Source organism: Neltuma alba, unplaced genomic scaffold, assembly GCF_004799145.2.
Source record: "Neltuma alba isolate B1F8T4 unplaced genomic scaffold, ASM479914v2 tig00000217_pilon, whole genome shotgun sequence".
Classification (NCBI taxonomy): Eukaryota; Viridiplantae; Streptophyta; class Magnoliopsida; order Fabales; family Fabaceae; genus Neltuma; species Neltuma alba.
In genome coordinates, this window is record NW_021631964.1 from 344966 (window position 1) to 360063 (window position 15098).

The following is a 15098-nucleotide window of genomic DNA, read 5'->3' on the forward strand; positions in this document are numbered from 1 at the left end:
TGAATCTCAAATAACAATTAATGAAGTTTATAATTCGCTGTGCAAAACATATTAAACATAACTTAAAAATAGGATAGAGGAATATATACAAAGGACGTGAGGTGATACACTACAACAAATTACTGTTACACCAATCTATTAAATAATTTAAAATAATATGAGATGGCATAAATTCCTTTAAATCTAATCATCATCACAGCATGGGGCTATTGATTAAAATCTGAAAGCTATGAGGTTGTTCAATTAAATGCAACCAAGGTATATTTGAGGGAAGCTTTATGTATTATTCTAGCCTAATTATATTAATAAATTCTTCTCTATCTTATCCATCAATTTCGGTGAACGTAAAGAATCCAAACCAGCCAAATAACGTCAATTAGACAAAAATTACCCATAAATTAATTATCCCCATGAATGAGGATTACGACATGATAAAATTACACTTTTATCCTTAAAATAAAGTAAGAAACCGTCAACCATTCTTCCTCCCTGGCCATCTACCACTCACCAACAAACCTATTCCTAGCAACAACCATCAATCTCCTTGTATGCTTCACCTCCGCATTGTTGTCGCCACCATCAAACTTCTCCATACTCATTTGAACTCCTTCTAATCATCTCCAAAATTCCAGTTACTTCGCAGATCTACCTGCCCCATCGATTTCCCTTCAGCAACGACCTCTACCTCCTTTACCTTTATAATTTCGCTTTTTCTATATATGAACCCAAGTATGTCTTGTTAATTTGAATCCTAATTCATTTTTGCAAATATGATACCTCCTCCACCTAATGATTTCACAATTCTTTTTTTGTTTTTGGTGAACAACTCTTTCTGTTTTGAAAGATTATTTTTCTGGAAATTTATTATGGTGATTGATGTGGATGGAGGAGGAGGAATAAGGCATTGAGTTGGAAGGGGACAATAAGAAAAAAGATAAGAATATTTCACTCTTTTTCATTTTTATGATTATTAAATTTAATATAAAAATTATTATTCTTTTTAACATTATTAAGTTGAACCAAACAAATTCATTGTAATCTTCTTTGCATTGTATTACATTCCCTGTTATTACATTACATTCTATTACCTATGATTCGATGAACCAAACGACCCCTTAATATTCCCAATCCGACTGAAAACATCCACATTTTGTTCGGATTTAAAGTAATAATAACTGTTCAGTAATTCCTATAGTGAAAGTTTAGCACAATCCAAAATACCTCTAAAAATTTTCAACATACTAAATTGAAGATTACTCATACAAACCGAAAAGGGAACTAATATACTCATTAGTGGGGACATTTGACATTAGTAATCATCACCCCTCGAAATAACTTCTTTGCATGTTGGTCGGAGCAAGATCGTATGCTCAAATTGTGATACATAGCTTCCCTTCACATCGCACAGAGGAGGATAAGGCTGCACCAAAAAAGAGAGATTAGACTCTTCCGTTGCCAGAGACATCCAAGTGGTCTTCAGAATAATACAACTGCTAATCTGCTTTTAAACTAAAAAAAAGGAAAGGTAAAATCATATGGAATAAAATATGGGCATGCCCTATCTCGGTCTAAATATAGAATTTCCAGGTAACCACCACACCACTGTCAACTTCCAAAGGGAAAATTCATCATCGTAGCAAAAATCCTCACAGAAATTTATCTAATTAAACAAAAAACATAATTGTTTTTGAAAAATTTTAATTTTCTGACAGACAGCCTAAAGAGAAAACGCCAAATAGACCACATTGAATGTCAATGCACTAAATATGGATATCATGAAGAAACACTATATTTTAAGAGCTGAAATTACATGTTATGGGATGCATGGTGAATAATCATGAGCCAATCAACTAAGGATTTTTTTTTTTTTTGGGTTAATACAACTTCAAGGATCTAGAATATGAGCAAAAATTTCTTCTGATCTTTTATTTCCCAAATATGGAGGTAGTGATGAGAAATACCTGAACAATATTAGAATCACACAGGTTCTTCAATGCCATTAAGTACTTAGTCTCGCCAAGGCGATCCAAATACCGTCTACAAAAGGCCAAAGTGGAGAAGTTCTTGTTAATAGTGGCTAACAGCTGCTTTGCTCTAGGCAATCTCAGCGGGACATGACCAACATCGAAATTCTTCATGTAGTGACTGCACTCCAAATCTTCTCTTACATATCCTTTCCCTGCACATAAATGAGCAATTGGATTATGTATTAGTGTGGACTCAAAATTCTAATATTAATCCCCAACATCTTAAGCAGCAGCAACTACCAGTTGATCCAAAGGTTTCAATGGCGTAAAATTCACCCTCCTCCATTTTTGTCTGCTCTCCTCCTTTCACAATTGGAACTGATTTACCAGCATGGATTTGGTAACGGCCTATGCTATGTCCATTCAAATTCCGTATGCTCTTCACTACAATAAGAATCAAATTATAAGCAGTAGTTTACTCGTTAGATATTTTGAAGGAGGAACATCAAGACAAATGTGCAAGCGCATAACTTTACAAGAATCTCATCGATGATCTTAAGCTTTTGACTTGCATAAAGCATCAGTAGTTTAAAGCAACTATGAACGCAGAACCAAATGCACAGAAAACTCTTATCTCAATTCCTTGACGCACTGCATAAGGTTGTTCCCCGTAAACAAGGCATATTTTCCCATAGAACTTGTATGGCTTTCACAAAACACTCATCCAAACAGGAGGGAGGAAAAAAAACACAAGTTCCAACATAAAACGAGAGAAACAAGATGGTTTCACTGCACAATCAATTGTTGAAATTTTTCCCAAGGGCCGTTCTTTTATACAAAAGAAAATTTTGCATTAGAATGAAGATAATACAAAATGTAAGGATATCCTCAAAACAACATGAACTAAAATCCTATGAAACTGGTCAGTGTAAAACAGCTGTTCAACTTTGGCTGAAGGCAAAAAGTGAAAGAGCTGAACATATGTATCAGAAATGAAAATTCCACCTAAAAAAGCTACGCGCAGAGTACCAAATAAAAGTCATATACATACATCTCACAACATTCAAAGGCGACAATATTAGTTTTTTGCAAGCATTCAGATAGGGACTTGTAACTAAATCACAGAAACTTCACACAAACTCATAAAAACCAGAAAAAATAAGTCAAGTTTAGAACAGAAATAGCTGAATCAGTGCTTGGGTAACAAATGCAAGTAGTACCCTGTATCAGGCCCAAATGAACAAAGACAATGTCAGCGAAAGCCCAAACTCCCCTTACAGCTTGACAGCAACAAAAAATTATCATGGAGATCAAAAGACAGCATCAAACATTCTACATAAACACTTTTGGTATTAGAGAGGCCAGACTCTCCCAGAAACACTTTCTTTCAAAAAGACTCATCTTGCTAAAGTGAGACTCAAGAGTTCCACAACTCTAAACACTCATCACACGACTGTCCAGTCCCTCAGCTTTACCTACCCTTGTGCTCCCAATACCTTATCTCCTCAAGTATAAACCTTGGCATATTCTGCGACCAGAAGATACAGCTTTCTCTGCCTCTTTTAGCCCCTTCTGGTTTTAGCCGCAATATCTTTTCGATAAATCTCTTACAATCTGTTTCCTCTGAAATTCAGCCGCACTATCTTTTACATGTATTAAAATAACTCTGCAAGTCCTGTACGATTTCTATCACTATCTCCAACACAACAAATTCTATGCAGGCTTCTTCCTACTCTAGCCAACAAACATACACCACATAGCAAGATGACATCAGATTAGCAGCTAGTGAAGAATCTAAATGTCAACATGTAACTTTTGAATAGAAAACGGATGTGATTCTTGTGTTTGTCCCTATTATATTTGGCGTCAAAATAAGCATGAGCCCTCAATAAGTGGCAATCATTGTAGTTTTACATGATATGTAATTATAAAGAAATGGGAAAGCTAAGCCTCAAGTTCATTCACATAAAATTAAATGTAACATGGATAAAAAATGAGCCAAATAAAATACATTTTATGGAAAGGAAAATACTAGAGAACCAAGAAATTAAGCAAAAAAAATCCGCATGAGCATCTCACCTTGATACACCTTCCCATTAATCTCAACCTCATATGACTCCATGACCTCTTGGATTGCAGCACCAACATCACAAAGGCGCACATCAACTCCTGCTTCCTGTACAGTTAGGCAAAACATTTTGGTGGAACTAATTATAATACACCTTAACTGACACATGCCAAATAATTATGTGAAAACATAATTTAGGAAAAAATGGCTGTTGGTTATTTTCTAGTCAAATTAAACAATATATCAATATATAAGTAAAACAGAAAGCATTGTTATGTTACGAGCCGTTAGCTTGGTTGTTATTTAATTTCTTAAACTTTTCTACTATAAAAATAACAAACAAAAAGTTAGAATCACCTTGCAAGAACGCAGGGTTGAAATTAATACAACCAAAATCTACACCTACGTCCGGACCACTCCTTTTTCAACATGACTCAATCAAACTTCAATACAGAAACTTCAATACCTTAATACCCGTATTGGTTGCTTCACGAGAGGCTTCAAGCAGTGGATCAAACATAGGGTTAAATGCCACTGTAAATGCACAGTCGACTATGTACCCTGCACGCAAAAATCATAATAAGAGGCTGGGCAGAGTACCAAACCAGTAACCTATTATCAACGATAGTTCCAACAATACATGCATCCGAATAAATTAAGACTTTTAAGATATTACCATCTACATGAGTTCCAAAATCCAACTTCATTACATCATCATATTGAAGCACAGTCTTATCTCCTGTGTTTGGGGTCCAGTGAGCAGCAACCCTGGGGGTGAAAAAATTTCTAATAACAGACTATTCCAGGTAGAAACCACCAATGAGGAGAGGAAAAACAAAATCAAGCTTTAAAGAATAACCAATTCAATGAGCATCCTGTGGGAAATGCAATGCCAGCTTGCAGACCATCCTCTGAGATTAGCTTACGAACAGTGTTCTCCAAAGTTTCACACAAGTCAGTCATCAACATTCCAGGCTTCACAATGCCTCTTATATATTTGCGAACCTGATTTATACATAATGAATACCCCCTCAAGTATATGTGTGCATAGATATTGCTAGACAATTACACTCCCAAGCTAAAATCTTATCAGAGAACAAATGTATTTTTCAAACCACACTAAATGTAATTAAGTAAATGGAAAAAAAATGGATATAAAGATGGATAAGATATTGTTTCTGAATTTTTAACAGAGACCAAAGGGGGAAAACAAAGCCCCAAAAAAAAAAAACACACACACACACACAAACACACGCATGCAGTATAAATCAGATGAGAAAAGAAAATATCAGATTGCAATAAAAATAATATATTCTTGTTATATTTTAACACTTACAAAAAGCATATCTCACTAAGATCTGAAACAAAGGTGATATGATTTTTAAAAGCAACTTTCTTTTCATGGTTTACTCAACTTAAAATAAAAAGTAGTAGGTTCAATATTTGTTTTATTTTTTTTCCCCCTTATGATATGGAAAGGGACCTTTGTCCTTGCCCACCTACACAAGAAAGGGGAACAAAATTAAATATGGGACTTTAATGAACTATTCTAGAAGGAGGGGGAGAATGAGGGGGAGAATAAGAGAAATGGGCCAGTGGGGCTTAGGGGAAGCAGAATGATTGCAAAAGGTCGATAAGATTGCCTAACTTTGACAGTCAAAGAAGAGAGGGGTAGCGAATAAAGGCAATTTGGGGTCAGCAAGACCAATGGAGAAGGTAGGATGTGTGTGAGACGTTTGGGGGTATCAAGCCTCTCAAATTGTTAGAATTTCATTTTCCATTGTTGATTTCTATTTTCTAGTTTGTATGATCATCTAGTTAACTTACACCCCAGCAGTTTCCATTAATTTGAATATATTTGGATCTAATTGTATCATCTCCACACTTCCAATCTCATTTTCCCCTCCCTGTTTACACAAGTCAAAGGTACAATCTTCAATTATTTTCTCCCTCCTTTTCATTCCACAAAGATAGCCCATTAAAACAAAGTTAACCTTGGAACCAAATAAGGCGAATCACAACCTGACGATGAACTTCCGCTGCCCGACGAACTGAATTATATATTGGTTTCTGAAGGCGCTCCAACTCTCTCTTCTCCTCAGATGTAGTCCTCCAGAGGTTACTGGCATATAGATAACAACTCAGTAATGGTATCTGGTCATTTAAAGAGCAATGCCCGAAGCATAATGATCATCAACAGACTTCAGTGTAATGTAAAATGGAAAAAAAAAATTACAGAAGACATTACTCTTAAAAGAAAATTACAAGAAGCCTGTGTGTGCGTGTGTACAATTGTATGAAAGCTACTAATAAGTAAAATCCTATTGAAAATCCTGAGCATTTATTAAGTCTTATCTGTGTATACTTGTTGTCTAATAATGTATTAAGATATGTCAACTGTCTTTTGGTTGTTGACCAACAGAAAGCATGGAAAAAAGACAAAAGACGAAAGTCTAACCAAGACTTCCCTTCCTTAGAACCTAAAATTGCACTGCTTTTATTGTGTCATCATGGAAGATGATTTTCTGAAATTGAATCGTAGACCTGTTGCCATCTGCTTCTATATATATTTTTGTATTCCTTCATGAGTTAAGTAAGATTTTGAAAGTTGCTACTTAGCAAAAATGAAAAACCGCAAGAGTCAATGAGCTAGTAATGTAGAAGGCACCAACTGAACTTCTCGCATGATGTATGTCATGCATTCAGTAGTTATTCCTACGATTTTGAGGGAAAAAACCATCAAAATAATTTCCAATATACTCCAACAATATACCTTACAGAAAAACAAGACTAAAGCAATAACAAGAATAAATAGCCACCCGAGGTTTGAAATAAAAAATTGGTGAAGCCAAAAAGATTGTTTGTTTAAGTTTTAAAATAAGGTACCTTTTCTTATACAGGTTTCATCTGTGGAGCTCTAATGAGAAGCAGAAGTTAGTATTTGAATGTTAAATTCCAACACCCACATACACACATACATTAAGGGCTTGTTTGTTTCAGCTTTTCTTCATGAAAGAAATATTAAAAAAAAAAAAAAAAAAGTAGTTCTGACAAATTTTAGAATGTTTGTTCAAGCTATCAAACATAATCAGAATCAGGAAAAAAATTATATTAATGATTATTCAGAGGAACTATTCTGAGTAGCTTCTTACTTTCAAGTAAAAAGTGTTTTCTAATAATTACAAAATGCAAAATAATTTCCACTTTTCATAAAATCTTTAAACAATAAAGTACTTTTTCAGCAATCTAAAATAACTTTTTTTTCCTGTTGAAATTAGAAAGCCCTAAATCGATATATGCATATATATGGGGCCTTAAATCACCCCCCAAAAAAAAAAATTCAAATGTAATAACCTGAAAGTATTTCTATCTAGTGAAATTGACAACAGGGACAAAAAATTACATGTCCGACATAAAAGTAAAGTGCAGGTGAATGCAGAAGCAGAAAATAAAGCCAATATTGACAAGTGAAGAGTCCTAATATAAGTTCAACAATTTAAAGCAATAGTTGCATACTGAATATAAAGCAGGCAATTAATTCTTTTATAACTTATGAGGAAAAAACTTGTTAGATAGGTACAAGAATGGAGGATAAGACAACCTCATGAAAGGGAGAAACAAGGGGGAAGTAGAAAAATGCACAAAATAGAAAAAATAATGACGCCCAATCCCTAGTCATGTAGTCAAAGAGACTGCAAATAACCACTGAACGGAAAATCAAAGGGAAATAGGGAATGTCACTCTTCTCCACAAGTCATTTAGAGTGGCCAAGGAAACTTTAAAGCTCTTAGCATTCCTTTCCAACCAAATAAACCAAGTAACAGTGAAAATGCACATTCACACAAAACTTTTCCACCTTTATTTGTCCCACAAAAAATAAGAAATAAGACAAACAAGAACAATCAGAATTAATCACGAAGAAATTAGTAATAGGAGAATTATGCAGATCAGAAAGCCAATAAGAAAACAATGCGCTGCTGAAAATAGATTTCTCATCTATGCTCACAAAATCTATTTTTTTTTTAAGAAACATGACCCAATTTCAAAGAAACCACCGGCATCAAAGAGATATAATCTCTTGAAATGAATTTCCAAGCACAAAGGAATTTCTAAATGAGGTACACAACCACTTTCTGCCTTGCTGCAGGAACAGTTTTTGTGCGAATGGAAAGAATATTTTATTCCTTGCATTTCTGAGTAAGGAGAGAGCAAAATATATACACCAAAGGGCATAAATTAGGAGTCCAAGAAATCTGGAATACAATAAATACAATAAACTAGATCCTAAATCGACTCCTATAACTATGGGTACTTACATCACAATGGAAGACAAATATTCTAATACTAGTGATGGAATTTCCACAATTTTGAATCAAGCATAAATATTCAATAAAAAAATTATTTAAAAAAAAAACAACAGTGGGAAAAGTCAAGTGCTGGTCCAAGGATAAATATTAATTACCCCAGAATAATGCAAAGGAAAAAAGTCACTCGCGTCCATGTCAAAAAGAGGAGAAACTAAGAAAAGCAAAAGTTGAGTAAACTGCACATTCACCTTACCTGAATTCAAACTCAAACCAAATTTGCAATAAAAATTTGGAATTAAAATTACAAATGTTGCCAAAAAATTTTCCCTCGTATACTTACTCATCTTTGTACTGCTGAATTTCTCCTTCAGGGAAATCTCCAGATGGGAAAAGGTCAAGAACAGGAATTGACGGTGGATCAGTCTGCGCTGGTATTTCTTTCTTTTTCCTTATCATAAAGAGAGATAAAATGAGAAAATCAGCAAAATGGAGAAATTTGGAGAAAAAACATTAAGACCGGGAATTTTCCTCACTTGCTTTTATTTTTCTTCTTTTTCTTCTTTGCAACTTCTGCTGAAAGAGAATAGATATTTAAACAAAGACCATTTCATATGTTATCAACATAAAATAAATACGGAACATCATTAAATATCTAATGCTAGATGAAGAAAAGTACAGATAAAAAAATAACAAGACCTCCTTACATAAAGGAAACATGCAAAACTTATGACAAAAAAGATGAGAAACATACTAGAACAGAAAAGCTCCAAAACGTCTCTGCACAATTGTCAAGGAAACTCCCATGAACAAACCAAGTGTTAAAAACCAAAATAAATGTCATAAATATCCCATCCCTTGATAAATTTCAGGATCAACTTTTGTCCTTAAGATCTAAGCATTTTCCTCCAGCCATATGCACCATGGGGTAGCTACATAAAAATTCCCATACAATCCTGACTTCCTTAATATAGTCAAAGCTTTAAAACTGAACAATAGAAAAATCAAAGTTCCTAAATCTAATAGCTGACATCATGAACTCAAGGTTCAACAAATGCAAGAAAAAGCATATCCTACGTGGAAAAGGAGGCATATCCTACATGGAGAAGGAGGCTGGGCACTATAATGAGAAAAGTCTTTTTTAAGATAAGATCACACACCATGTGCACATCAACTAAGAAAGCTTTATTAGATCTACAAACAAGAAAAATGCTATTAGTATCGGTACTATCAAGTACCTCCATCAAAATGAAATCCTCAATCTTAGGAGAGGCTTTGAACTTTCAAATGAGCATATCAAGAAAAAATTTTGCAGAATTTGAAGCAAAAAGGTGGGGAAAAAAAAAAGATAGAACCAGATGAGAGAAAAATAGAATCATCAATAGCTGGTTTAGTTCCAGCTTTTGAAAACAATTCTGTTTATAGAAAACGAAACACAAAAGATAATACACACACATACATATAAACTAGAATTTCTTATATTTAGGGGGTGTTTGGATAGAAACCAAACCATGGTTTCAGAAGTGCTTTTACGGTTTACGAAATAAATATATGGAGGAATTTGTCTCGTTTTGCGGAAAAGTGCTTCTGAAACCATGGTTTGGAGGTTGCCAAACACTCCCTTAATCCCAGATTTTAGATAAATAATAGCATCTTTCCCAATCTCTTCCCAGAAGGAAATAATAATATCTTCAAGATATTTGCATGGTTTATTGTTATCTTCAAGATATTTGCATGGTTTATTGTTACAGGGAATAAGCACCTCATCAATGTCACTCTTGTTCTGCCACAATAACTTCTAAATAACAGTAAAGGCAAATAACTAAAACTTGCTCCCTTCTTGCTACCCTAGCATCTTCCAATCCACTGGGTCGGCCGTAAAGCCCCCAACAGGCTCAAGGCAGAGAAATTTCTTGCTAGAAGCACAATCTTTTATTGCACATTCAGAAGCATGGTTTCTCTACTAAGATTTGAAGTTCTTAAGAGATACAAAGGTATTGATTTTATCATAACTGGACCTCAGAATTTATTGCTTTGTGAAGTACTAAGGCCAAATGAGTATATCAAGTCCTTTGGGCTCTGAATGGGCAACGTTTGAGTGAGATTCAGTATCATTAGTATTTATTCTAGTTCAAAGACTTTGTCCAGGACATGATTAAACTAGTTACCCCACTTGACTGAGCTTCCAAAAGGATTAATATTTTCTTCTTCTGAGGGTCCGTGGTTCTTGTTTCCTTGAGCTGTTTTAGGGCAAAATATAATAATCTGGATTATTCTAGTGCTTAAGATTTTCCTTTCCAATTTCTGGTAAATGAAATTATATAGAAGATCTAGTGCGTTTACAAGGAAGAGACAGAGAAAGTGTCTGAAATGAGACTGGAATCAACAAACAAAAAGAACACTCTTGTAATATAGACTTCAAACAAATTCATTACTAATATATCATAGACTAGAGGAATTTATTCAAATGCATAAATCCCAATCATGGATAATGACAGCAGCTACATCAAATATTTTAAAAGGCTATACCTTTCCCATCATCTATATGATTTTGAAGTGGTGAAGGAAGCTCAGAAGCCTCTTCTACACTGTTACCAGGCTCTTCTACGTTATTTGTCGGATCTGAAGTTTCATTTTCTTCAACAAAAGTGTTCGAGTCCATCACTGACAACCTGCAAGCACAACCACATGGCAATGACACTCTGGAACAATAAGGGTCTGTTTGGTTCACCAGAAGGGAGGAGATAGGAAGGAAGGGATTTTAGTGGAAGGAAGGGAAGGGAAAGAATTTTAATGTTACTTTGGTTTGCAAGAGGAGAGAATCGAAATAATAATAAATAGACTATTATACCCCTATCAAATTTAAGCTCCTTTCTTGTCTCTTTTTTTCCATTTTTTATATGTTGTTTTTTTGAAACAATATGGCTATATCATAATTCATTGACATCAACTTAAATATTTTTATTATAATATAAAAATAAAATTTTGTCACTAGATTGTATAAAAACTCAATTTCATTGATAATTAAAAAAGTAATATATATTAAATGTCATAACAAAAGTAAATAAAAATGCAACAAGCTAGCATTTTACAAATGTCATAAATTAAAGGCTCAAGCACAGAGCACACTACAAAATATGGACAAATAGCTCCAGTTTACAACCTGGAACCATGTACTGATAAAAAAATGCCTGATGTGCTACAAAATCAGGATAAGTGAGGTGTTTCAACTTGCAACCATGGAATTATGAAACCAGGGGTTATACATTCCTTGCATTCTGTTATCACTACCATCATTCAAGATGAATGTGTAAAATGCTCTTTTTCCCTCATCCACTGGCGTGGAAGGAAAACCAGGGTTAGAGAGTGATTATGGGACAATACCAGAAAACAATACAGTTTTACTGGGACATCAACCACACATTTTCCTTTGGTGATAGTAGCATACAAATAATAGTACCTAGTTGTAGTAGAAAGGGGTTTAAAATAATTACATAAACCATCTCTTTCTATGATTACTAATCTGTTTACAAATCAAATTATAATTGGGTCTCAGAATAGAACAGGAAGGTAAGCAAGGACCAGGAAGAAACACGGAATGGCGTTTACATTAATATGGCCTTTTGCAAAACCAGCAAACGTAATTATCCAATTATTCTTATCAGCTATGGCCAAATTAAGGATTCCAAAGAGAGAATACCTAGAAAAGAAAACAAGAGAGAAAATGCAATGCAGTTTTTTCCCTAGTAGCTTCAACTAGGGATCTTGAGCATTTTGCCGGGTTGAAGAGACTGAGGGCTTACTAATGCAGCATTTCACAACAAGTTTAGGGCTCACAAAGGCAGTATTTCAGAAAAAGTTAAGCCACAAAGATATCAAAGATTCATTTTCCTTTTACAAGAACTTGTTTATGCAGAAAGCACGAAGAAAGTAGAGAGCGATGTTTGACGACGAATTCAGAAAGGAGGTGGTTTCCGCCATATACCTGACTGCGATATCGCGACGGAGAGGATTGGCGTTGCCGGCGAACGATGAAGGCTGGGCCGGCGGCTGCAAAACGAGGTGGCTTGAGAGGTCGTTAGAACTGAGAAGGGTGGCTGGACTCTGGACTCCGGACTCCGCAGAACGCGAAGAATGGACAAGGCAAGGGATTACGATTCAGTCGATTCCACATGGAGAAGGGTGTTTTAGTAATTAAAAAAATTAACTACGGAATACCTTGGGTGCTATCAGATCCCAAGGGGAAACGGAGGAGTGAGGAGGGAAAAATCTTCTTTTAAGAAACTCTACTTAAAAAATTGAAGAAGTGTGATTTTAAAATTTTAATTAAAAAATAATATAAAAAAATAAAAATTAATTATGTTTATCTTACTTTTTTAATTTTTAAATTGAATTTGTTAAAATTTTTCTTTCTTTTTCTCATCTCATTTTTCCTCATATCAAACAGACTGTGAGACGGCGAGATCGTTTCGGCCCGCCCCTTCCTTAGCAGTCCCAGCAAGAATGGTTAAAATTGGATTGGGGATTGTGAAAAGAATATATTATAACAATAATATAATACTATATTTGTTAACAATAATTTTCTTACTTTTTTCCTGGAATGAATTTTTTAAATTGAGGTCAAAGAAGGCAACATAAGATCATCTAAAATTTAGTGGGAACCACCTGGTGCCATTGGGCATGGTAAGAAATAAATTTAAAAACATGATGGATGAATGGTTATTCTATTTGACTATGTCGACTCAAATTAATCAAATAAGACACATAATTGTGTACATTGATTAATGGAAAAATGACCTAAAACTACCTTTTGAAATTTAAAAAGACAAATAGGTTATGTAAATAAGTGAAAGGACCAAATGGTCATGAGGTAGAAATATGAGATTTGCAAAGTTTGGTACTAAACTACCATTGAAGTAAAATGGAAAACATTGACAGGTTTTGTAAAGTGATTAACAATTTTCAAATTGAATTTAACCATTTTCATAACGTGTTTTGCAATCTGTTATTAGCCATTTACAAACTAGGCGAAACTTAGGGGATTGAGTTGAATAAAATTACTAAACATGTAATGTGACTAATCACTTGCGAAATGAAAGTACCCATTTTTATAATATATTTCACAACCTGTTATTAGTCATTTCCAAACAATTTTACCAAATATGTAGCATGATTGACAACTTGTGAAATGAATTTGTCCATTTCCATGACATATTTTGCAACCTGTTATTAGTCATTTCCAAATAATTTTACTAAACAATGACCTAAATGTTTTGAGAAATTAGTAGATAGTAGATAAGTACACTTAAAGTATGTCATAATAAACATGTTAATAATAACTTTTATTATTTACTACATTTGTAATAGAATTGACCATTAAAATGATGGTATTTATCAAAAACCAGTAGCCCTGTGATAGCCATTACATTACATATATTCAAATGAGGAATGAAAAAGCCCAGGGTACAAATATGTGTTCTTCAAGCATGATGAGGAAGCCAGAGAAATAAAGAAGTAGCCCATTGTATGATTAAAGAATGGTAACATAAGGAACATAGAGGTAATTTAAAATAATTTTGGAGGTTGGAAGTTCAAAGGAACCCTAAACAAATGATCCGGACTTGGAAGTTTGGAGAGGGACGACTTAGAAGTGAGGAGAGAGTTTGTAATTATTTTTGAAGAGAATGACACGGGGAACATCGTAAGGGAGGGAGAAAAGAGCCTGAAGAAAGGGAGAAGAGCTCTCTTTGATCTGAAAAAAAGAGAATGAAAGAAGGGGTATGTAGGTAAATTGTCAAAAATTGTAAATCCCAAATGAATACCTAAAGGCTTATTTGTTTTTTATGAAATTAGAATAACTAATTTGACATTTTAAAATTCAAATGGTATTTATATAGGATTCTCTCTTGATTAATATCTATGTAATATTACTAAAAAGAATATTGGGTAAAAGTACAAAACACTCATTATCTTTTTCAAAAAATGCTACTATAATCGTAATTAAATTTTGGTTGAAAAATACATGTAAAATTTTCAATAATAGGTAATTTTGTAAGACTGTCTCGTGAGACAAAACGCTTGAAAAGGACACAGAAGGACATTTTCGCAGATTCATTCTTTTTCATTTTTCTCGTAGAATTCCATATCCATTAGATCAAAAAATGAATAGTTTAGCTTTAAGTACATAATTAGGAGAGAGAAAGTGGACATCCATTTTTCAAATATTAAGTCTGAATCATTCATTTTTAATCCAAGGATGAATATGGGACTCTGAGAGGAAAATAAGAGGGAGGAATTCGAAGAGGATCCGGACCTAAATTTACACTTGAAAGTTATGATTTTATGACATTGATTTGGAATATGCTTGGAATAGCCGGTAAAAAAAAAAAAGAAAAAGAAATATGCTTGGAATATATATGATATACTATCTCCGATTCTTAATATAAGATCTAGTTTATAACTCAATTCTAAATACAAACTATATTTTATATTTAAAATCAGAGGTAGTATGTTACATTTTTTATTGTTAATTATGAATGAATGATGAAAGGTTAGCTTGATCATGGAGTTACTTTATTATCATATAGTACGACCATCATATGATGTTATATGGCTAACCCTTTCTTTATCCCACTTAGGGTTGCATATGGACTGGACTACGGTTTAGGCAAGGATCTTGCCTAATGCTTAGCCCGAAAGATGGCTGGGCTACATTTTGTAGCATTGCCTACATATACTTGGTAGAAGCGTTAATCATTT

The 15098-nt window shown here is 34.0% G+C and overlaps 1 protein-coding gene across 3 annotated transcripts; it reads right to left on the reverse strand.

Moving 5' to 3' along the window:
• Window positions 1–1014: 1014 nt before the first annotated feature.
• LOC114759369 (methionine aminopeptidase 2B) lies at window positions 1015–14805 on the reverse strand. 3 transcript variants are annotated; one of them, XM_028948564.1, is made up of 13 exons: window positions 14801–14805; window positions 12818–12823; window positions 10869–11003; window positions 8876–8915; window positions 8683–8790; window positions 6058–6157; window positions 4895–5040; window positions 4712–4803; window positions 4502–4596; window positions 4047–4143; window positions 2268–2411; window positions 1962–2179; window positions 1015–1420 (listed from the first exon to the last, which is right to left on the reverse strand). In XM_028948564.1, the coding sequence occupies exons 3-13, from the start codon at window positions 10999–11001 to the stop codon at window positions 1310–1312; spliced, it is 1284 nt and encodes a 427-aa protein (XP_028804397.1). In that variant the 5' UTR covers window positions 11002–11003; window positions 12818–12823; window positions 14801–14805; the 3' UTR covers window positions 1015–1309. The 3 variants fall into 3 exon arrangements, with proteins under 3 accessions (XP_028804397.1, XP_028804518.1, XP_028804449.1); XM_028948685.1 differs by lacking the exons at window positions 12818–12823; window positions 14801–14805 and adding an exon at window positions 12325–12488 and having other exon boundaries at window positions 10869–11011; XM_028948616.1 differs by lacking the exons at window positions 12818–12823; window positions 14801–14805 and adding an exon at window positions 12325–12481 and having other exon boundaries at window positions 8876–8912; window positions 10869–11011.
• Between the last annotated feature and the right edge of the window lie 293 nt (window positions 14806–15098).